This window comes from Lepisma saccharinum, chromosome 2 (genome assembly GCF_977018435.1).
Source record: "Lepisma saccharinum chromosome 2, izLepSacc3.1, whole genome shotgun sequence".
NCBI classification, from domain to species: Eukaryota; Metazoa; Arthropoda; class Insecta; order Zygentoma; family Lepismatidae; genus Lepisma; species Lepisma saccharinum.
In genome coordinates, this window is record NC_139230.1 from 26,737,010 (window position 1) to 26,762,960 (window position 25,951).

General features: G+C 37.7%; 1 protein-coding gene across 2 annotated transcripts in view; it reads left to right on the plus strand.

Annotated features, from left to right (window-relative positions):
* The window catches only part of LOC145983965 (uncharacterized), a 119,973-nt gene that overhangs the window by 38,201 nt on the left and 55,821 nt on the right, over positions 1-25,951 (plus strand). For both annotated transcript variants that reach the window (XM_083117189.1, XM_083117188.1), the window contains exons 7-9: positions 20,045-20,262; positions 23,799-23,901; positions 25,706-25,833. In XM_083117189.1, coding sequence (XP_082973315.1) covers positions 20,045-20,262; positions 23,799-23,901; positions 25,706-25,833 — 449 coding nt within the window. The remainder of the gene's footprint in view (positions 1-20,044; positions 20,263-23,798; positions 23,902-25,705; positions 25,834-25,951) is intronic.

Sequence of the window (25,951 nt, forward strand, 5' to 3'; positions counted from 1 at the left end):
ATATTTGGTTATAGACACCGTGTATATTGTATACTCCAGGTACCTAGGTACACCCACCTAGGGCCGGGCCTGTTCAGAAGCGCAGCCGAGGGGAGCACTGATGCTCTTGAATGATATATAAAAGTGCTTATTTCAGAATAAAGAACTTTCCTCATAAACAAGAACGTCAAATACAGGGAGAGATCGCAAACGAACGGAATCAATGCTAAATAATAGCAATCGTTGCCCCCTTTTGAAATAACGCATCCTCTAACATAATTTCTGGACGCTCTCCAATTCAGAAGCATTGCAATTAAGAAAAAAAGTAAATTAAAAATTGATCACCATAATTAGAGGCAAAGCAGAAGAGTGATCATCCTTGAAATATTTTGATTTCGATCAGTCAAGTATGTGGTTTATAAACATGCCTCTACTTATCAACGTTTAAAATAAAAATCCTCTTATTACATGAATGTGTGAGTTTTCTTGGTTCTCTCCTACCGCGCATTTCTGTCATTCGTTTCTTTGCAACGGAAAGGGCGGAGGGGGAAGGCGACGTTCGGGATCGAGATTAGAACCCGAGATCACGTGATAAACAGCCTGACATGCTTTATCAACACGTCGGCTCGTTTCGCCCGGACACACGGTGAAACCACAGACAAACGTGAGGTGCTGCTCATTACTCGGGCGAAAAGGGGATCAACCTAGTTGTTGCAATCAATGGAAGTATTATGATGACTTCATCTTTGCATATGGGCGGGAGAAATCCCTCCCCCCCTCCTTCCCGAACCAGCCTAAGAATTCTCACTTCAAGCGCTGGAGAGTAACCTTATACCTTGCAAGTGTTCGTCCCAGAATATAATACGTAGGGTTGCCTGGTAATGAGGTTTAGATACCGGGCTTCAGTATATTGAAATACCGGTTACATCGAAGATACCGAAGATGCAGAAAATACCGGAAAATTACGAAGGTACCGTTACGATATATCGATATTTCGGTGTTGGCAATACCTGAGATTTTCAAGTAATCAATATCTCCACCATCTTTAAAAAGTATCACGTTTCTTATCATTCATATTTATTTTCAAATCACTTATACTGTATATATGTACACATGTGTAGGGCTTGTGTCTGTGCGGTGCTTCTTTCCGAAGAAATTATTCAAGTAATCTTTCTGAATTAGTAAGCAACGCAAAAGGAAAATCCAAAGAAAGTTAGGCAAATGCGAAAGGGAAATTAATACTTACTCTCATGATGCTTTTTCGGTGGCTTGAATTTTAAATTGAACGCACTGTGTATTGTACGTGGCTTTTCTTCCTGTTTTGTTAATTCCGACGATTTTACATTTAGGTACTCCTAAGCAATACTGTTGTGTATTCACACGTGAAACTGCTATCATCCTTCCTATTTATATGTTTTTACTTTATCAGTGACTCACTGGCAATCGCCAGAATGCACAGTCGGAGAGCTAGGCAAAATAAGGGCGAAAGAAAATGTTATCCAACTGCGTCTCGGTTTAGTAAGTGGGTGGATCGGTTCCGAAAGACTCAATCGCCCTTCTGAGTCTCCTACCTGCCCCAAGGGAACGAGTAGTGGTTAGTTATTTAAATGGCTTGCCTTGGTTTATTGAACGAATAAATTGGTCGCTGCATAAAACGGACATTGCTTTACGTTGATTAGAATAAAAAAGTTTCAAAGTATTTTATCATGTATACTTGCTTGAAATTAGCAATACTTTTGTACAAACGACATGCTTTTTGCGTCTTTTATTATGTTGGCTACAGAAGAGAAGCCGACAGTAGTTCCACAGACAAGGGTTGTGATAGTTCGATAGCCTTGGCTGAAAGAGAATTTTAAAACACGAATTGTTCTAGTATGAAAGTGTTTTGTGATCATTTTATAAATGTTACAGTTCTGCTGTATAAAGTAAAAAAGAAAATAATAATAATAACACCCTTTGTTGGCTTCTTTCATTTTCCACAGTGGTATTTCAGAACGCCACAAGCTATAGCGAATCCCGTGCAACTCGCTACGTGGCTTCCCTTGCTGGTTTTATAGTTTCAGCAGCGGAGTAAATCGTGGCGCCAGGAAGTCTCATCCCGCAGTCGGAAAAGCTAGAGATGTAAAATTGCGTTTGCATTAGCTGCGAGTCACTACGTACTTCGTTCATTTGTCATCGTTGCTAGAATCTGTCCATCAAACATGGTCCACCACCCGCATAAATTGGATATAATTGAAATCAATATATGCAAATTACAAAAGAAAAAAATCAATGAGTGGAAAGGGGGGCAATTTGATTTGATCGTTGATGTTATCAAGGAAGCTATAAAAAGGTGGTCAAACCACTTTTGTCTGTGGTTTAACTTTATTTCGAGTTCACTTTTGCTACATAGGCTAATCGGGAAGGACCTACAGTTTAAAGTGAGATTCGAGCCACTGAGCAATGTGCACCCAGAAGAGATGGAAGTTCGATCTCGGAACCCCTTGATTACAAAGTGACAGAGTTGCATTCAATTACCTTTGAAACGAAACGCAGAATGTGGTTGTTACATGATCGTACTGATTCTCCTTCTTTTTGCTTGGCGTACATAGTGTGAAATCACTGAAGATTGGCTGAGGGAAAAAATATCTTAATCTACACACAAGTGCGAGCGAATATGTGTGTGTATATAATATATATATATATAATATAAAATTAAATATGGAGTTACTAATTATTAAATTAAAAATGCATTATTTAATATTTGACTTATTTTTATAAATATCAGATCTGTACAAAGTAGTGAACTGATTACTTTACTAACTGTTTAAAGAGTCAATAAATTTAAAAATTGTTGAAATTGTTTTATTATTTAACAATTATATAACTGTTGAAAGATTTATTTATTGATTGAATTGGTTTAGTTTACTTACCTTTTGTGCCACTTTTGGCTAATCGCAAAAATGGGGATGAGTTATGATTAGACGGATTTTTAGGTTCTAAGTGTGCTTTTAGATTCCTAAAATAGGCTCTAAAATCCTAAAATATGTTCGAAAAACCTTAAAATAGGTTCTAAAAATCCTAAAAATATTAAGTTACTCACGAAAAATCCTGAAATAGGTTCAAAAAAATTTTAAATTGTTCAAAATTCTTGAAAATGTTGATTAGGTATAGTCATCTATATCCTGAAATACGCACTATCTTGCATAACATTATGTGTGTTGCCTAACCCTACGGCAATGGCAGAACTTACCATTGGAAATTGGCTATTAAAATCCGCTCTTTACCGTATATTTAGGCAACAGTTTTTTTACATGTTATTCACAGTCAAACTCCGCAATTTTGTTTGTGAGGATCATCTTATATGCTGAAAATAATCTTTCAACAAAAACATAGTCAATGGTGCAAACTTCAATGCTGAAATGTTGGTGAATGCCACAAAGCACCGAAGTGACTCGAAAGTGAGCAAGGCGACACAGATCAGACCACTTTGGATTGTACAGGTAACAGTGGAACCAGACATTTTGCTTTGTTAAGACGTCGCCGCCTTGTAATCAAGGGGTCCCGGGTTCGATACCCGGTGGAGGCACAAGTGGTTCGGATCCCACTTTAAACTGTAGGTCCAGTCCCGATTAGCCTTACTGTGCATAAAGTGGACTTAAAACAACAACTCGAAACTGTATGCTTTGTTAAGAGCTTTGAAAAAATCACCATGGACTTGGAGGAAGGGATATCGACAGAGAGTACATTTCAAACACGTTCGTCATTGAATTTTTTCGTGACGAAACAAAGCAAATGCTTCTGTGTGACATAAAAATTCTGTAAAATCCTTCAAAATATATAAAAACCTAAAAAAGGCTTGATTTAGGCACAAAAACTTAAAATAGGTTCTAACAAGCGAAATATTTTTTTTCGTAACTATAAAACTTCATCAGTTGTTGCGCTTTTTAATCAAACGTTGACATAACTTATTATTTCTTACATACCTGTAAAGAAAAAATTGGTTAAGCACCTGAAATCCGAGATCTAATTATAACTTAAAAATTGCATTCATTTGATTTAGAGTACGAGGTCATTCTGTTACGAAATTTATCTAATTTTGTCTGGTGTCGCCCGTGTCACATATTGGTGATAAATGCTGAGGATTTCTGTTTTTTTCCTTAGTTGACTTCTATTCAATGACAGCTTAAAGAAAGCTAAGCATTTGTTTATCGCAGACGAAAATTGTCCATATAACAATGCAGAATGTGAAAAATTCACAACAAAATTATATGCGAGGTAATTTCGTACTTAGTAAGTCACTCGTACATACGTATTTGATTTTTGCCACAGATTTGGGGAGTCTACAGACCAGCACCCCCGGTACGATCTCGGCCCCAAAGAAAGAAGGGAATCAGACAAAAAAAAACAAAAAAAAAAAAACAACAACTAGAGAGTAAAAAGTAAATTTATCGCTTGAAAATATGGCCATTCTATTCAATTACTATTGTCTTTAGTTCGTAGACAGAATAATATTTAAAGAAACCAACTTCTTTTAAACTTTTTTTTCGATGACTTCACAAACGAGGAGACAGGATAGGGTAGTTGTTGAACAGTCGATCTTGTTTCTCTGCTATCGGTATCTAAGGTTGCCAGACACTCATCTTTTATGCTTAACTTCGCTGCTTTTAAATAACGTAATTTTTTCAACATTAAAACATAAAGTTGGTTTACACAGTTTAAATTGAAAATAAAAAAAAATGCTGTACGTGTCGTGAAGTAGTGCTGAGAGAACACGGAAGTGAGCTTTCTTGCTTCTCTCTCTTCCCACACGACCTACATGTGTTTCTGAGGTAGTGGCAACGATGCCCACTAATCCCCTCCCAGACAAGCGAAGGGAGAAAACCAGTACGTGTTGTTATTAGATGTTATCTGTAGAAGCACTTTTCTCGCTCTTCTTGTGTAACTTAGGTTAAATACAGAAATCCTGTGTTGTGCGTGCAATCGAAGGCATATGTAATAATAGACAAATTGCTTATCATTATCATTGGCGTAGCATGGGCATTTCGGGTTGGAAAGCCAAGTCCAAAGGAAGGGTCGGCCCTTAATAATTTACTTATGGAATTAGTAGCTACAGGTATTTTATTTGCATGAAGTCAGCTGGGTTTTCAATAAAACATCATCCATGCATGTTTTAGCTAGAAAATTAGATGCCTCACTACGCCAAAAATGTTTTGAACTCTGGTGTTTTACACCTTTCTTATACCTTTCGGCATGACGCAAGTCATTAAGAAACCTACCTGAATCACAAGCGCCTCTGAACAACAGTAGATGTTATTGTTGTGGGTGATCCAACTACTGATTGATTTGGTTTATTTTACTTCGCTTTTCTACCACTTTTAGTTAATCGCGAATATGAATATGAGTGATGATATTGATGAAGTGACACTCACAAAGAACACCCGTGCTCACGCCGGGATTTGAACCAGGGTCCTCTGTCGTCTTGGTGCGCTATGCAAAACACTCTGACACGGAGGTGTGGCGGATGATCCAACTATCGTACACTATACTAACGTAACAGTGCCGATTAGTAATTCAGACTACTGTTTATTGCATCTTGAGAATGCTGATAAACATTTTAAAATAATTTTGTCCAGAGACCATTCGATGTTAAGAGTTTTCAAATGAATACTAAACATTCCCACTGACACAATATTAAGCGGTTAGATACTAACGAAATAATAATAATAAAAAAGAATAGTTTTTGCGGGTTAAGTGGTAGAGCAGTCACATGCTGAACTTATATCACGAGAGCTTCACCAACTTATTTGACAAAAACTGTTGATCTATTAGTTTTTAATGCACATCTCTGTTCATGCGATAAATTATGCAATGCAGTGGTCATTAAGAAATTGTATATTTGAGTTTGGTAAAGTTGCGTCAGTCAATATTGCGTATTGTTGCATCAAACAGTACGAGCCCGATTAAACGAGTAGAAATTTTGCTTCTGTCATCTGCGACAGAAGAAAGGAAAGGTCACATGAGCCCTAGAACCAATCTCTGCTCCGTAAGCTAGCGTCCAAGAGAGCATTGCAAGCATGCTGTAGAGATTCAACCTCCAGATAGGCAGCTGGGAATATAGTCATTTACGCCAAACCTGACAGGCGTCCGGCCAGGAAAGGCATTGAAAAAATGCTAGAACGACTGTTGTTAGTGGAGCGCTGCAAGCGGATCGCGAAAAATAGTTATTATAATGCTATGACGGTCAAACATATATGAAATTAGTCAAGTTTTACTTTATATTGTATTTTCATAATTCACGCATTTTTGAAATTTTAAATCACGGTACGAAGGGCGTATGGGCGTACTATAACGCTACTACACTGATCATTATGTTAATTAATTATCTGCGCCGGACCCCGTGGCCGAGCTGTTAGCACATCGCGCTGCGACGCTAGGGGTCCCGGGTTCGAATCCCGCTCGGGCTTGGTTGTTTGTAAATGTCCATTCATCAATTTCATAATTTCATCCCTTAGCCTCATCTTTGCAAATTAGCCAAGAGGCACAAAACGCGAAGTAAAATAAACCCAATCAATCAATCAATTATCTGTGTCCCTCAATGTGATCTTCAAGGGTTGGACTGAATAAGAAAATAATGAAAAAACGATGAGCATTTTGCCTGCTATAATGTTTGCCGTTGACTGTATACAGCAAGAGGATGTTTTGCTGTGGTCTTCGAAAAGGAGCCTAGCTTTCAAATCCTGGTCGGCTATTACACGAGTGTTTGTGTGCGCAGTTCCATCATTCATCCCCAGTGTGAACAATATACTAAGGTTTCCAGTGTATTTCTGTTTTGGCTATTTTACACCGATTTTCTACCTATCGGGTTAATCGCGACGATGAGGATAAATGATGAACCGATGAAATTGTGATGGGACACACAAAATTATATATCCACGACTGACCAGGTACGAACCTGGACCTTCGTAGCGTGTTACGCCGTTTACTCCGCAACGGAAGCCGACCAAAGGTTTCAGATGACAAATGACAGAATGTAGACGCTCATTCACGATATCGCCAGCAACGGTTCAAAGTTGAGTCTTTTGAGTTTATTTCTTTTTATATTTTTTATAAGTCCATATTATTCACATAAAGCCTAAACCCCTTGTTTCGGAATTAGTGTTTTATTTTTGTGTAGTGTATCGTGCAGTGTTTAACACTGTTGGCTTGTAATCAAGGGTTTCCAGATTCTGTCCCCTGTGGAAGCACATTGTGCATTGGTTCGGATTCAAATTTAAACTGTAGGTACAGTCTCGGTTAACCTATCTTTGCAAGGAGTAGACTTAAAGCAAAGTTTTAAATATTTTTTGCGATTTCGTGTCTTCATCATTTGTTCTCATCTTCGCAATCAATCAAAAGTATCAGAAAGGAGGCGTAAAATTAGAAACGTACGAATAAAACAAAAACGCTTTCAGCTACTTAAGTTGACCTGACTAGGTTTTCAGTCAACTCTGTCGTTAAACAAACTGGAGCCAGGGGTGTTCAGAGGAAGCGAAGACGGTTGGGACACGATGCTTAATGGGAAATTTTGGAGGGGACAACAGTAATTGAATTTTCATAATATAATAAATAACAAAACATTAAAAAATATTTTTATACTTTTTCTATCACTTCTATCTAACTTCACACAAAAATGTGTATGTGTGGTTCTTTTAAATCCACTTTATGCACAGATAGGATAATCGGAACTGGGCCTACAGTTTAAAGTGGGATCCGAACCACTGTACTATGTGCCGACGACACTATGTATAAAGCGACGACGTTGCCACTACGCCATCGGATAGGCCCCAGGTACGTGTGTTGGAGCAGAGAATTAGTTGGAAAAGTCAAACAAACAAATAACCAAGAGCACGGTTTAAGTACGCTAAAAAAAGTGCCAAATATGCATTGTTTATTTTTATGTTTCAAAACATGAAAGTGTCAGTACTTTCCTTTCGATAATATTTTAGTTTCAACTTCGGCAATGAAGATTTCAAACAAGGGCGGAACCAGAAACTGCATGTTTTCTTTCTTCAGCGTTGGTTCTTTCACACCTGCAACCAGGCAAGGGACAGCCTGTTTCCTCCGGCCTATTTCTTTCAAGAACTTTTAAGAAATAGTCGGGCTGTTAGCATTTTATCCAGTGCCCACCACCCTATATTGGCTTACATTCGAACCACAGAATCCCTTATGAAATCTGTTTGTAATTTTTAATTTCCTCTTCTTGCCTTCTTTCGATTATTTTCGAATTAAACTTCCAATTTTACTTGGTTATTAGCTCTTACTAGTGTTGGGCGATATACCGTCTGGACGTTATATCGCGATATTGAAACTATATCGTCCAGGCGATATCAACTACACGATATATCGTCACGAAATTTGGCGATATATATCGCCGATATCACGATAGGGAGAAAATATCGTATTGTGTCGTCTGTGACGAAATTTTCTTGACGATATATCGCAATATCAAATTTCGGATATCATCAACCCTAGCTCTTGCTCTGAAGTGGATTTCATTAAGTATATATATTTTTTCGAGGGCACTGCTTCTGCATTCGTGCTTGTTTTCACTTTCAAATATCATTCCCTCTTCGGTTGTTGCCACCTCGTCTTTCCTTCTTGTTGGCTACAAGTGCTCAATGCAGAGGTTGGAAGATTGCTGGCGCCGTTAGCTGCGGGGGAGGGGAGAGTAGATGCATCACCCCCCACAAGGTACGGAAAACGCAGAAAGTAGATGTATTTTATTGGGTTTCCTTGTATTATACCACGCCAGAATCAAAGTTAAAGCACATGCACGTGTGATTGGAAGTACGCTTAGTTCCACGCCTACGCGCATTTGCGTTTTATTAATGTAAGAAATGGTCGAACAATTTTGAATGTTCCCAGCTTTCGTTGTTCAACAGATGCCAAAGAATAATCATGCTAAACCGATTTTGCGAGTCAGTTTAAATACAGATATCTGAAAGATATGTGTAATCATCCTAATCAAATCATAGCCAGTATTAACTTAACGACTATTATTAATTATGCCTACTCATTTTATATAGGAGTGGCTGCGGTAGCTCAGTCGGTAACGCGTCTGATTACCATGCTAAAGGTCCCGGGTTCGATCCCCGGCCGGTTCAAGATTACCTCCCCTGCAGCCGCTTAAGGCCGGTCCACACCCTACGTTTTATAGTACGTCTTGCTTGCACAGTTCAAAACTGTACCTTTAAAGATGTTGCAGTTCACACGCTACGTCTTTTACCTACTCAGTTCCGTGCAGTCCATCATGTAGGAAGTGCTACTGTGGTCCATTTTCGCAATTTGCATTTTTTTCTCACGTGGTGAGCCTGATGACTGGCGAAATTACTTACGAATGGATATTGAAACATACAATCATTTACTGGAATTAGTAACCCCACATATCACGAAACAAAGCACTTGTATGAGAAAAACAATCTCACCATTGCGGCACGGGGGAGGCCCCTCTTAGTTGGAATACTTTCCAATGTTCAAAAATCAAAAGTTAACATAATAGCCTTTTTTGACGGTTCTCTAATGAGAAAGTTATTTATAATTCAGTTTGCTTAAAAATGCTTCTATTATAAGTAAGAAATCAACAACAATGTACACGATACTTATATTTTCATTATTTTATGCCGCTCTTTTACCTCTTGGATTAATTGCGATGATATGTCCAATCCCGATTAGCCTTACTGTGCACAACGTGGACTTAAAACACCTAATCAATATAGCAGACTCGTCATCCATGGAATTCGTAGACTCCCTCGAAGTTTCCTGATTGGTCAAAAATCCAAATAAATGAAAATACCATAACATTGGCTTATAAACAACGTTATCTCCAGCACCAGAACAAATTGATTTGTTCACCTTGACCAATTCTTTACGATAAACTCTCCTCATAGAATTGATTTTTCTTACTTCTGTGTCTCTGTTTGTTGCAGCGTCAATCTACTTGTATTCTTGTAATAAGCCGTCATAGGCCTGATTCTTGTCACGGTCACTGTAGTCCTTTGATTTTACCTGCCACAAACACGGAAAGCTCTTGTAGAGTTCAATGAACTCAGCTAAATACTCGCGTGAACACTGACGAAGATTGGTCTTCGTCGTAAAGGTCTAATTTATCAGGGGAAAAAAGAAAACAAATTCTCGACCTCCGCTAATAGTGTTTCGACACTAGGGTAGAATGAGAACTGAGCGACAGGTGCACAAAAGACTGAGGGGAGCGTCCACACGCACAAATTGTTTGCACAGATGTCTGAGATTTGCGCAGACATCTATGCTCTTGGGCTCAGTCTTTGGTTGACAGTTTGGTTCACGACCTATTTAATTAAAATGTTTCATACATAAATATTTATATTTTGGTTATTTTATGTCGCTGGTGTATTTCGCGGGTTAATCGAAACAATGAGGTGGAATGATGGAGTGATAGAATGATGAAGGAACAAACACGATGTCCATGATTCCATGTTATCGCGTTTATTCTTTACATTTAGCTATACTTTACGGAAAACTGTGAAAAAGTAGTTAACAAGACTTTAAAACCAGAATTTTAGTAATTGTTTCATAACCTCAAGATTAGCCCATGTACAGAATTGGATTTCTCCTATTTTACTACGATGCTGTGCTTCTTGCTTGTGGGCGAGGGGAGCTCAAGGGAGGGGAGGGGGTAGACGACGTTCATGGCTGCAGCGTTGCCGCTTCAAAGTATGGAAAGGAGGGAAATTATTCCATTGCTGTTTTCTCTGTGTTGGTAATATTTCTGGGCACGTGGCCTGAAAGCAAATGATTGTCTCAAGTCGGATTAAACTTTATGGATAATAATGTTTGGATTCCCATTAAAAATTAACCAGTAGACCTACATAGTCCTGCACCGTCGCAGTGCGGTCTAAGGTGTGATTGATGCTTTGGGGTCCGGCTACGGGATGCACTAAGGTTCGAGTCTCCTGGGGAAGCGTGGCAACTTTCCTCTGAGATTTCGGCCAGTGTATGGGACCGGTGGCCACTCAACATCGTGAGGAAATTGGTTGAATGAACTCCCTCCTTGGCAGGTGGGAGTGAGGACGGTAGTCGGTAGGTAGGCCCGGTATCTCAATGGGCTGTTGTAGTGTACCTACATAAAAACCATTTACACCAAAATTTAGCTTATTCGAGCGTTAATGTGGGCCATCACAATTCGACCATAAGTTTTTATTTAGTTAATCTCAAAGAGAGCGGTTGTTTTGAAAACACAAAAAGCTGCACTTTTTTTTGTTCTCACGACGATAAGAAATCTAATACATACTCGAAAAAAAAAACCGTTAGTTACTGTAGCTTACCCCAGAATTCATTAAGTTAAATTTGATGTAACTCGTATTTCTGTAGGTCTAATGGAAATTTCTAATTGTAGTGAAAACTCGAGTAGTCATAATTTTTAATCGGACAGTAGTGCGCCGGATTCTTTCTTTATTGTTTCCTTTATGACGCAGCGTTTGTGCGAGAGATCGTGATGATTAGATATAAAGACATATCGCTGTTCAGGAACAGCACATGTTAACGCCTTGTATTGATTGCTTCAATAAAAATTTTTGGGTGCGTCGGCACATCAGGCCATTTTGCACCCTTCAATGAATGCGGGGAAGATTCCCTTATCTAAAACCCTTACTTCAATTTAAAAAAAAAAAGATAAAAAAAAGGAGTGTAAAAAGCCCCTCAAGAAAGGTTAAGAATACAGGTTGTAAATGAACCTGCATTAAACAAACAAAACACATGAGAAAGGTAAGGATATTTAAAAACTACCACAGAAGCAGTGGAACAGACCTGCTCTTCTCAATTTTTTTTTTTTTTAAATTGTCTAAAACATTGACATTGTCACCCAAAGAGGATGACAAATCCTTAGGGAGGTTAAATCCCTGTCTGATGTGACTAAAATCGGCACATTCGAGAAGAATGTGTCGAACGCTTAAAACAACGTTGCAAGTACGGCACAAAAGAGAGCCCAGTTCTTGCAGCAAACGTCGATGTGTTAGACGACTGTGTCCGATTCGGAGCCGCTTTAATATTACTTCTTCTCGCCGCTAGGGACGAAACGAGGAAGCAGCGATGGGCTTGATAGCTCGCAGCTTGTTTCCCCTTATCTCATCCCACTCGGCCTGCCACGTGTGAAGAACCGAACAACTAAAACATTCTGCAGGTCCCTAAATGGCTTTGTAAATGAATCGCCTGTTCTTTGTCTCCTTATCACATTTTAAGTACAAGCACCTTTTAACTCTCTCAGCAAAGTGCTAACTTGATATATAAATAGCAGGTGTAAATATACTAATTAGTTTCATAATTTAAATTAATACTATAAATATGGACGCTTATAACACGTACGCAAAGTTCTAAGTTCAGAACTATTCAATAAAATAGGTTGGATCTTGGAGAAACGAGAAGAATTCAATTTATCGTTATTGTTATTATTGTTTTCTTTCACTTTCGGTCTCGGAATGGAGTCTTCATGCACGACAGTGTGTCCAAAGTCACCTGTATTCCTAAAATTGCGTACATTTTTCTGGCAGAGACAACATAGAAATCAGGTTAGATTATCATAAGCCATATAACTCCACACTTACATGATTGATTGATTGATTGAGTTAGTGTTTTAAGACCACCTTATGCGCAGTAAGGCTATTTGGGACAGGCTATTTGGGACTGGGCCTACAGTTTAAAGTGGGATACGAACCACTATGTACCTCCACCGGGTATCGAACCCGGCCACACTACCATGACATATATGCCTTCAGTCATGGCGCAATGCACGGGAAAAGCTGCACCTTTACTTCGTTTGCGCTTAATTCTTTCCATTTGCGCTTAAAGCGTTCGTGTTTAAACTTTTCGTGATTATTCTTCTTGTGCTTATTTATTAATTTTGGTACGCGATCGTTTCGTTCTGCATTTCTTTGAAATTTAATGGGACTCGATACACTGACATCGTGTCATTCAATGAAAAACTGCTTGAGAAGACTTGGCTTTCCTAGGCAAGTTGCGCCAAATAGTTTAGTAGCGTCCACTTCCAGGGTGGGGCAAAGGTCTCTTCTCAGACACAAACATCGCTTTCTAAGATTCTAGGGGATCGAAAGCACGTAATATCAAACACACTTGATTTAGTTAACATGTATTGATTATTATTATTATTATTATTATTATTAATAATATTATTATTAAACGTGTAACATATATCGAATACATTGCATTCAGTTAGAGAAGTTGCCAGTGAATATTGAGTAATATTTGTGCATTCATACCGTAGGTGGAGGGAGAACAAAGAGAACAACAAAATTCGACACACCCTTTACACATCATTAAACTTTTAAACATGTCGGACGTGTTATTTTAGGAAATGTATATACTTTATTTGAAAGAAAGTTGTGGGAGTTGCTGCTATGTCATTGGCCACCGCTGAAACTTATTTGTGCAGTTATAAGCAATACGAAATGAACCCCAGTTCAAAGGGGGAAGGGAAGCGGGGGGGGGGGGGGGTGATGGACGGCGAGGTTCATGCAGTTTATGGACAGCACCAAACGTTGTCGTCTGCCAGGCCAGTGTTCTTTAAAAGTAATTTGTATATTATAAATAATTATTTTACGTCACTTTTTTGCCACTTTTGGCTTATCGCGACGATGAATGCTGATTATGTTGTATGGATGAAGAGACAAAAAAACAAAAAAAAACGTCTAGGCTGACGGGACTCGAACCCGGAGCATACGGTGGCGAGCTCCTGCAGTCAACCAATCAGCGTACTCGCTCACAGACTACAACCTTTAGACAGAGAGTATGCTTTAGAAGTGGGTGGAATTAATCTTTTCATACCGTTCCGCTCAGGAAATTACGACAACCATTGATTGAAAATATAAACATATTTTAACTGGCGTTAAAAGTGATCTGTAAGAATATCCGTTTAACATTCATATTGGTTGAAGAATAGAATTTAATAGGTCGGTTGTTATAACTACAATTAAAACTTTGTTGAAGAGTTTGTTTCATGTTATAAGATTATAATTTATATTATTATGATAGTATTGGAGGCTAAGGCGTTAATTTTCAGCCGAAAATTTCCAATCGGTTGTTTGACGAATGGGCTAAAAAACAGAACACTGATCGGCGCAGAACATGTTGACCATTCACATCTCTCCAGTAAAGCTCGGATCACCCTCCCCCCATGGTCCGGTCAAGGTTCGTTCAATCGCGCTCAGCTCGAGGTCCGGTCACGATCGGGTGGAAATAATATTTGACCGGAGCGTGAGGAGGAGGAGCTTGACTTTGCGAAGCTCGGTCATTGATGTGAACGTCTGATAGGTTCAGCCCCGTTGCAAAGAATACGTGACCAAGTTTTGTGCGAGAAGATGAGCCGTCAGAAGGCAACGACCTATTGTAACAAATGAAGAAAAGGCGAGTAATTATGAAATTGATTGATGGGGCCATTGAGCAATAAAATCCCACAATATTTTCCTCTCAGTTCTGTTTTTAAAACATTGGTCCAAATATGTGATTTCAAGAACCTGACTAAAATAAATTTAAGAAAAAAAACTGACCGAAACAACCAAATTACAATTAGCAAATGAAAGAAAGTTAAATAGGGAACTAACCACAAGTACGATCCGTAAACACTAGTTGTAACTACATTTTTTCATCTCGTTGCATCAATTAAAATCCTTAAGTCAAGAAGCTAACCTATTGGCGGTCATATTTTCCCGTACAACCAAGTTGTCATTTTTGTGTGTGCAAAGGGAAGGGAGGTGGTGGTTGGTCGAACCTCTGCCAAGGGAAAAATCATTTTTGATAAGTGGCCCCGAATCAAGATTAACAACGAACTTGTTCTTCGTTTAAGGAAAACGATACAAAAGTACTCCCTATTTTTTTTTTTTTTAAAAAAAACGTCGAGGAAAGCCACGTTCCACACGATGCGCGTAACAATCGGGTCCTTGAAGCTAGGCTTACAGCCTGCTGTATATTTGTCATGTGTTGTGTGGGAAACTTTCTAATAAAAGAGATGGTCAACAATGTCGATGTGAAACAATGAGCCCGAAATTTTTTATGTCGAACCTAGATCGACAAAGTAGTGTTACCATTGCTGACATTTACAGTTTTGCACATTGTACTTGCAAATAAACGTTTGCCGATTTCTAACCAAAAGTATAACATTATATTTATGATAACCGACCTCCTGTCAGAGTGGTTAGCAGAGCGTGCTACGCCACCAGGTTCGAATCCCGGCCTGGGCATGGATGTTCATTGTGATGTTCTTTCATCAATTTAATCGTATTACCATTCATTCTCATCCTCCAGATTAGTCAAAACTGGCATAAAAACGAAGTAAATCAACCAAATCAATGAATCCCCGCTTTCACAATTACTTTTCTTCTTTGTCAACTTCTTCTAATTAACGCCAGTGCTGCAACAGCCAAGTCCGTTGTTGAAAATATCTTAATCATTGTAGTTAGCACAATAGACAGGCTTTTCATACAGAAAAATCCGTGTACTCTGTCTGGAGGAAACCAACACCAGACACGCGTTGATCGTATCTTGACGGAGCGAAGCGTGACCGCTAGTGTGGATACCCTCTGACTGTGAGCGGAGCTTTAGGGAAGAATGAATGACCCGAGTGTTGCTTGAGCGCAGATGTGAATAAAGCCTAAACGCTACAGTTGCGCTATACGGGACGCGCTGTGCTTTCTGTGACGTCACCTGTGCTGTTTGGGTCTGTGATAACGACAAAGATTTTTCTGATTTGATTTATTTTATTTTCCTTCGCGTTTTGTACCTCTTGGCTAATTTGCGAAGATGGGGATGAGTGATGAAATGATGAAATTGATTAATGGACATTCACAAACAACCAAGCCCGAGCGGGAATCGAACCCGGGACCCTTGGCTTTGCAGCGCGATGTGCTAACCACTCGGCCAGAGAGTCCGGAAAGTGGTGTTGAATTTCCAAAAAATGAAGAAAGAACAGTAAAAAAAATCAATAAATTATTATATGTGGGCCTATGAACCCCGCCCCCCGCACAGGGAAATAAGTTTCTCGTACGGCACGGGTAAGAAAAGTACATCGGGAGACAAGTTTGGATGTTAGTACCTATCCAAGAGAAGAAAGACAATCTTATCATTGAAAAATGTGGAATATTTAGCTCGAACGAATGAATATGTGTAATATTTAATATGTATTATAGTTTTATTTTCCCCATACTATTAACATTCTTCATACAATCCGTGAATGATTTTTGAGTTGTTAAGTTCATTTATACAAAGATAGGTTTATCGGGACTGAACCTACATTTTTATTTGGGATCCGAACAAGTATGTGCCCTCCCACCTACCCCGGGTATCGAATCTGGGAGCTCTTGATTACAAAGCAACGACGTAACGTTTACCACTATCACTAATATTTCATTTATACGATTTTTCAATTTAATGTTGCTAACAAAATGTATTTTTTCGTTATTGATATTATCATTCTTCATAATACTCAGTCATTGTTATGTGACCCTACGTGCGCCAAATTATCCCGCTAAATCCGCCAGTGTATCAGTCGACAGCACCTATCATTGCTCTGTGTTTCTCTTTAACCCCCTGGCTATGCCTTTCGTGGTTTGTCGACGAGTCTGCCCTCTTGCAGCTGGAACTAGAAGCTAAGACACGTGGTTGGGGACCGTTAGCTGATTTCCCTCTCCTTCCGTCCTTGTCAACCGTACACGCATGCGCACGAACCTCGGAAAGTAAGTGCATCTGACGCTGTGTATGGGAGCCCGCCATCTGCAACGAATTCTAACGACCATAACCGTCATTTGTGTATCGCGAAATTGTCAAAAAAAGCTACACTAGCGCCACATACCCCCCCGTCCCGACCCTCAAGTTTGTGTATCGTGGTTTGTGTGTAGCATATCCGAGGTAAAAATAACTTTTCGCTGGAAACAATTTTCTGGGCTATTTACAGGTCGTAGAGTCCAAAAAATTGGGAGAGCTTTCCGAGGTACCGTCATTTTTACCTCGGTTAATTTTTTTACCTCGGAACGTTGGTGTTTAATCTCATGGGGCACCTCGGAACAACGGATTTGCGAACTCACACCCACACACACACACACACACACACACACACACACATTCCACTTCACAGTAGCCTATACCTAGGTATAATGTGAAGGCATGGGAAATTTTACATTTTAGGCCAGTACACATGAATTTCCTGTTTTTTTAATGCATAAATAATGTGTATTTCTTTGTTTTTCTTAGAATTTATGGTTATTTTAAAAACACATCTTAAGACCAGATAACAATTCCAAAACTCGCAAAGTTCTGGACCTTGTTCTGGGCTCATTTTGAATTTAACAGAACAGAAAACCAGGAGTTCAAAATGTGAAAATTGGGAACAAAGATACATCTATTCATTTTGATGCAGGGTTAGATTAAAGGGGTTAAGGAGGATTCCCTTGTCCTTTATCTTGAGCCATCCCAACCAGGAATAATCATCCTCCACCCACTGGATATAGAAACCATTATTGAATATATCACACTTATAAGAGTTCCATTCAGTTCAGTTCATTTTAATTTGAAAGTCCCATAGCTACACATAAAAAGATATTTAAACTATTTTTGGCTGATGTGTACCACATCCAATGCTTTTTAGAAGCCGGTATTTTCTTAGACATCTAGAGGACGTTGTATTATAAAATAAAACAAAAAATGAGTTTAGATGGTTACTGATCATCTCGTAAGAGGTCCAACTGTTGAATATTTGCAAAACATTTGAGAAAGCATTTAATTGTAATATAATTAGCTGCATCTAATGACGCTTTGAAGCACTGAAAGTACTACCAGTGGCGTGCCCAGGATTTTCGAAAGGGAGGGGTTATGTATACTTTTTCTTGGTAGTCAACCCTCATTTTGTCATATTTTCCTACCTTTGATGTTCTTTTTTTAGGAATACTGGTCGAAAGGTGGAATTATAACCCCCATGAACTCCCCTTGGACACGCCACTGAGCACTACAGTATCATTCATTTCATGTACAAAACCGAAATCCTTCAGATCTCAGAGCAAGCAAGGAAAACCACATGCTCGAAAGTTTTTTCTTATCAATCTTTGGTAGACAATATGAAGAACCGGCCAAAGTTTATTTTTGTATGTAGTGGTATTAAATGCAGATACATGAGTCTGTTTTAGGGTTACATGCCAATTCCTCATTTATGTGAAAAGGTGAACTTTAATGTAAGCAAAAGCATGTACGTATCAGAGTTAAAGGTTTTCGCATCTACAAAGAAAATTCAAAACACATTCCCACCTCGCCAGCTTCCGTGGCGGAGTGGCTAGCATTGCACGGTATGACGCCAGAGGTCCCGGGTTCGAATCCCAGCCTGGGATGGGTGTTATTTGTGAGTGTCCCTTCATCATATCATCACTCCTCCTCATCTTCCATATTAGACAAAAGTGGCAGATGCGAAGTAAAATGAACCAAATCAATCAATCAAACAATTACATCTCACTCAAAGATCTTGTGAATCCAATCCTAAATCTACCAATATCTACAGCGGAATGGATCCCACTTTAAACTGTAGGTCCAGTCCCAATTAGCCTTTTTGTGCATAAAGCGGACTTAAAACACCAACTCAATCAATCTACAGCAGAATGTGAAATTCCACAAAACTAACCTTGACTGATTAGAGATATCACTTAGAAGTTTTAAACCTACTTTTCCTTTCTAACCACCAGTGCATTGCTTTCATGCAGAAAAAATTGCAAGAAATTAGACCAAGTGTAAGTGTCACAGTGCCCGTGATAAGCCAACTGGCAAACCATAGAACCTGCAGTGAGTCTCATTTATTTCGCAATTAATGCCCAATTCTAAGTACACCTTATATATATATAGGTAAAAATAAGTCCTCTTCTCTTTGATAAAGATCATAAATTGATCCCTGTTTTAATGTCTATGAAACATTTGATTTCACGTAGGAATGATATCATGATGCGACGAGTTGAGAATTGTCATGACTCAACTCATCTCCTGTGTAGTGAGGTCTTTCTCATTCTTGTTTGTGCTTATTTTTCTTTCAGTTTCTAATCAGAAGTTGTTAAAACTTATTCTAGATTCACTTCATGGTTAGGTAGGCTAATCAGGAATGGATCTACAGTTTCTAGTGGAATCCCACTATGCATGTGGGAACCCTTAATTACAAAGTTAGATATCTCATCCTGGCCCACGAAATATTTAGTAAAAGCAACACTTCAAATTGACGTGACCATGTCTTTAGAAAAGTGTACCCCCCCCCCCCCCCTTTACGCAAAAGAGCATTCACCGCATTCACCTGGAGAGTGATTTTCTGAGAGTAAACTTTACCTGATTCTATGGTTCCACACACATTTTAAACAATTTTCATCTCCCTAGAGAGGTTTTCAAACCTCAAACACAGGTCAGTGAACTAAATAGTAGCAAGCACAATGTAGTAGAATAAGTTTGCAATGGTTTGAATTTCTGTGGTAAGGAAAATAATGCATGTAAGTTATAAACAATATAAACTTTTTTATTGAACGAATTGAAAATATGTTATTTTAACAGTAGTACCTTGCCTTGGTCAAATTATCTAAGAGGGGGGTACAAGGGGTTCAACTGGATTTACGGGAATACAGTACCCCCTTCAAAAAATTGGGGGTACAATGTACCCCTGTTCTGAACTCTGTGATAGTTGGTATGATGTCATCAGCATCATGGCCAGCCTTCTTTACCCCCCAGGGTTGGCCCCAGGTACCCATTGATACAAGGCTGGGTGGGCCTCAGAGCTGTGCAGAAACAGAGATGTGACTGGACAAATTCCTGGTCCAGATCACCTGCCTCGGGATTCGAACCCAGGTCTTCCGCATGGTACCTAGATGCTCTACCAACTGAGCTACCACAGCCCTTTAATTCTTTATTGAGAGAACAGCCCTTGTATCTAATTTAAATGTTCTTCCTTGCACAAACAATAAAATGATGACTGTTGAAAAGTTTCTAACGCAATATTGCAAACAACAATTTTTAATATACAATTCTAATTTTGAAATTAATTTGGTTACAGGTGTTTTCAAGGATGGTCCATATGAAGTTTATATTGATATAAGCAATGTGGCTGAGCTTAAACAGTGGAATCTAGATACAACACTAACAATTGGTGGAAATGTATCACTCACTGATGCCATGAACATTTTCAACACTGTCTCAGCAAATGCTGAATTTGCCTATGCCAGCGTTCTTGAGCAGCATTTGGACAGGGTTGCTCAAGTTCCTGTAAGGAATGTAAGTGTTGTCATAACATTCATAATATTTGTTCACTCTCTGACAGTGGAACTGAATCTAAAATTAAGAGATTGTAGGTTTGATTCATAATGGGGTAACATTTAAGTTGTTTGGGTTCCACTTTATACTGCAGGTTCATTTCTGACTAGCTTACCTGGGTACAGTGGCATGCCTAGGATTTTCGAAAGGGAGGGGTTACGTACACTTTTCCTGGTAGTCAGCTCTGATTTTGCCATCTTTTCCTACCCTTGACATTCTTTTTTTTTTAGGAATACTGGGTTAAGGGAGGAGGTTATAACCCACCAACCCCCCTTGCACACGCCACTGCCTTGGTATAAAGTAGACTTAAAACAAACTTTGCAATAAACTTCTCTGAATACAATATTTTGTATGAATAAGGAAAAATAATGTTTCAGGAGATTTGCCTTGTTTTTTTACATTCAACAGATGAGCATTTGCCAACATATACTACAACCAACCGTAGAGCAGGCTGTACAAAACATTAATTTGCAATTTTTATCTTTTTTAGGCAGTTTAAATCCTTAACAAATTAAACTAGGACAAATTTAATTTAACAAATTTTACTTCATTCCCCATATATATATATGAGCATATATAAAGAGGGGAAACAAAATACAATACCTCCAAATTTGCATATTTATTTTTATAGCTAAACCATTGTGAATGAAGTCCACACAGCAGAACCTTTAGTTCCAGAACCTAACTTGACTGAAGTTAAAGATGCTATTAAAAGGCTAAAGAATAACAGAGCACCTGGCATTGATTTAATACCAGCTGAGTTAATTAAATATGGTGGAAATTCATTAATATGTCAAATTCATAAATTAATTTGTTTAATATGGAATAAAGAAGAAATCCCTCAACAGTGGAAAGAATCCATAATTGTTCCTGTGTTTAAAAAAGGTGATAAAATGAACTGCAATAATTACCGTGGAATTTCTCTACTCTCAACAACATATAAAATATTATCTAACATTCTTTTAACAAGACTAACCCCATATGCTAATGAAATTATAGGTGATTATCAATGTGGATTTAAACGTAACAGATCAACTGCAGATCAAATTTTTCACATCAGACAGACACTTGAAAAAAAATGGGAATATAATCAAAATATCCATCAGCTATTCATTGATTTCAAAAAAGCATATGATTCGGTCAAAAGAGATAAATTATATAATATATTAGTAGAGTTTGGAATACCTAAGAAGCTTGTTAGTATGATAAAAATATGCACCAGTGAAACAGAAAGTAAAATTCGTGTGGGTACTAATATGTCTCACAAATTTACAATTCATGATGGGTTAAAACAAGGAGATGCATTATCTCCATTGCTCTTTAATTTTGCTTTAGAATATGCTGTTAGGAAGGTAAAAGAAACTAAAGAAGGACTAAAATTAAATGGTGTGACTCAGTTGTTAGCATATGCAGATGATGTAGACTTACTGGGGGATGATGTGAATACAATTAAGAATAATGCTAAAATATTTTTCAAAACTGCTAAAGAGATAGGTTTGGAAGTTAACAAAGAGAAAACTAAATATATGCTTACAGGCCGAAACCAAGTGTTAGCTAATAATCAAAATCTAATTATTGATAACAACTCGTTTGAACCAGTTTCCAAATTCAAATACTTAGGAGTAATATTAACAAATGAAAATTATATTAAAGAGGAAATAAAAAGCAGGCTTAATTCAGGAAATGCATGTTACTTCTCTCTTCATAAACTTTTGTCTTCTCGTTTAATATCTAAGAAACTAAAAGTTAAAATATACAAAACAGTAATTTTGCATGTAGTATTATATGGATGTGAAACTTGGTCCCTTACATTGAAAGAGGAACATAAATTGAGAGTATTTGAAAATAAGATCCTTAGGAAAATCTTTAGACCTAAAAGGGACGAGGAGACAGGTGAGTGGAGAAGGTTACATAATTTAGAACTACATAATTTGTATTCATGTCCAGATATTATTAGAATAATGATATCAAGAAGACTTAGGTGGGCAGGTCATGTGGCACGAATGGGAGAGGAAAGAGGAGTTTACAGGATTCTTGTTGGGAGACCTGATGGTAAGAGACCTGTAGGAAGGCCAAGACGAAGATGGAGGGACAACGTTGAGATGGACCTAAGGGAAATCGGTAGGGATGGAAAAGAGTATATAGAACTGGCTCAAGATAGGGAAAGATGGAAGGCCTGTGTTGCTGCAGCCATGAACCTTCGGGTTTAAGAAGGCTAGGGAATTAGTTAGTTAGTTAGCTAAACCATTGTTCCAAGCACATGGTCACCCATTTTCAAAATGTTGTTAATTAAGCACTGATTCACAAGGTTACCAGAAACACTTTGGAAATCATTTTTTAACTGTTATCAATTCATTCCAGGCAATCACAAACTTCTTACACTAAAAATAAAGAAATTCGGCCATTCTGGGATTATTCCAAGATGGTGGACATACAAGAACATGGGCAGGGCAACCGCCATTACTGCTGGTTACACCAACCAATCAGAGCTCTTGCAGCAGTGGCTGGAAGCTTGTTCAGTTCTTTTGTGTTGCTTGGAGTGCAAGTTCTCATGTGGCCAGTGAGGCACATGGTGAACAAAGCCAAGTTTTGAGCTAGCAGTGCAATTCCACCAAACCTTTTTGTGTGTTCTTTGGATCAGAATGTAATGCTTATCGTGTGATACAGAGCCAAGTGAAGCCAGTTTTCTTTACATTTACATTTACACACACACACACACAGATATATATATATATATATATATATAGATAGATAGATATATATATATAATTAGCCCATTCAGTGTAATCGTGTGATACAGGTGCATCAGGAGGATGCTAATCATTGTAAGTACCATAATTTTGAATGTATTGAATAATGTGTTACTTGAAAGATCCTGTGTCTTTTTCCATATTGAGAGATTAAATGCACCAAGGTTTGTAAGCTCTGACCTGCTATTGAGGCACTGATTGGCTCGGTTCTGGTTATGGTAACCAGGGGTGACCCCATCAGGTGTTGAGAGACCTAGGGTGGTCTAAATACTTATATATTAATGAACATCAGTATCAGAAATTTGGAATGTAATCAACATTTCATTATTCCGCAAGATACACAAAATACATTGACACTTTTGTAATTTCCAAATATTCTGGGTATTATGCAGACCACAGAATTTTATTAATTCCGTACCAAAATTGTGTAAAAAAAAATAATTGATATGATATGAATAAGTGACTGATATTTTAATACTCATCATCTAATTGAATCTAAGAGTATTTTAAAGCCAAACTTGAATAGGTTCATTGTAGCAACAGAAAAATGTTAAATAACATTGTGACAAAATGAAAGTATGACTATTAAAATGATTCAATTGACTTTGAATAGAAAACATGCTTATTAAAAGGTTTCGTAAATATTTGGCAAGAAATGTATATTTTTAGTCAAATACACATGCTCTATAATGTATAAAATAATCATTGTCAATGAATTTACAAAGATGGTTAAATTGTATTTTTCAGAGAGCTTCTTTGGCAGGGAATCTTATGATGAAGTATGCACACCATGACTTTGCATCAGATATTTATGTGATGTTGGAAACTGTTGGAGCTACTCTTAATATTGGTAAGTATTTTATTATTTTAACTAGATATCTCAAATATATATATATATATATATATATATATATATATATATATATATATATAAATCAAATAAGGTAAAAGGAAACACTCACCGGACAGTAGGAAAATTCAAAATTTTCGCTAATTTATAGTATCATCGGTGTGAGAAGAAACAGAAGACGGAACCGAAGAAGGAAATGTGTTGCAATGAACATTAATATTTTTAATTTTCAATTAAGTTTGACAAATGTATTTCAGATAATATCCAGTTGTATACCTAGGTATACACACTCAAATTTAGACTACATGAAAATTGAATAAGAGGAATCATCCTGCACCATGGCTGTGTGGTCTCATGCTTTGCGCTCTAGCTACAGGACGTATGCAGGTTTGAGTCTCCTGGGGAAAGTGTAACAACTTTCATCCTGAGATTTTGGCCAGTGTATGGGACCACCATTTTGAGGAAGTTAAATAGCTACAAATGAGTAGTGTAATCCAGTCACAGAAACCTACAACAATGACTGGGGGTTAATCTTACTGACCACACGTAACACCTTAACCATTTGGATGATCTCCCACCTTTGCAGGTGGGAGTAAGGCTGGCAGTTGGTGGGTAGGCCCTGGCCTTGCAGGCTGTTGCATCACATGTTATTTATTTTTTTATATAATTCATCATCTTTACTTGAGTTGTAGATTCAATCCCCAATTAGGAACTTGAGATAAATATTAATTTATAGTGATGGGCCGATATGAAATTTTGGCCGATACCGATAAAGTACCGATATAAAATTTACCGATACCGATAACCGATATTCTACCGATCCGATATAAAATTAGAAATGGTCCATGAAGAACCTGAAATGTTCATTGATCTCCTTAATAAATATGTGTTTCGAGGTGACTGCAGTGCAAAAGAAGTTGAATATTTAGACAATTACTTTTTTAAAAAGTAGGGCATCGAGATTATCCATAAAAATTACATGAAAATGGCAGAATTTTGCACTAAATTATAAGATATTTATTGATATATCAGATCGGTAAAATAATCAGTAATTTTACCGATAAACTGATACACCGATATGCCTATATCGGCCGATACCGATAGAGTACCGATTAATCGGTCCCATCCCTATTAATTTATGTAAATATAGACTGGACTTCATTCTCTTATAAAGTATATTGACTGAAGGTTTTTGATAATGAGTTTATGAAATAATATTGCATGTGTGGATAAAGAAATTCACAAATGAAAATTAGGGTTGAGCCAAAACCGGTGCCGATATCAACAACCAATATCAGTCATATAAGTATCAGAAAATATCGGTTGACTTCTAATTACCGATACTAGCTGATGCAATTTTTGCATTTTGGTCTTTCATGGGCCCACAAAAATGCCACATGACACTTTTGCAGAGTCTAATTATCCTGGATATTATGCAAAATTTGAAGTTTCCATTTATTTTTGTGCCATTATGAAAACTGTATTTTGTGACTTTATAAATGTTATTTAAAATATTCGGGTGTAATTCTTGAATATTTTAAAGCAAAACTCTGATAAATTGCTGCTTATAATTGAAATGGAACTACTAATATTTCTAATTGTTACAATTTTCAAGCATTGCTATCTGTATAGGTGGTAAATGGTAAGAATGTTGCCATCAGTAGGAGTATCACTTCACAGTGGTATCAGTCCTGCCCTAATGAAAATACATGTCAGCACTATTTAATCAGTGTGCCTAAATATATGTAAATTTATTTTAGAAAAGAACAGAGTGGTTCTTACATAATATTGTTGTCTCTTTCAGCTGATGCAACAGGTGAAGTTACTAATGTCACTCTCACAGATTTCCTTACAACTGACATGAACAAAAAGGTTATTGTTAGTATTCTGTTGTTTCCATTGACAGCTGATACATATGTGAAAACATATAAGGCAAGTGAAATGTACTTTCTCATAATGATATGTACTTCCACACTTTTTCTAATCAAATTATTTAATAATAGTTAATTTTAGTTTGAATAATTGTTGAAAAATCAAAAGGGTGTTCATA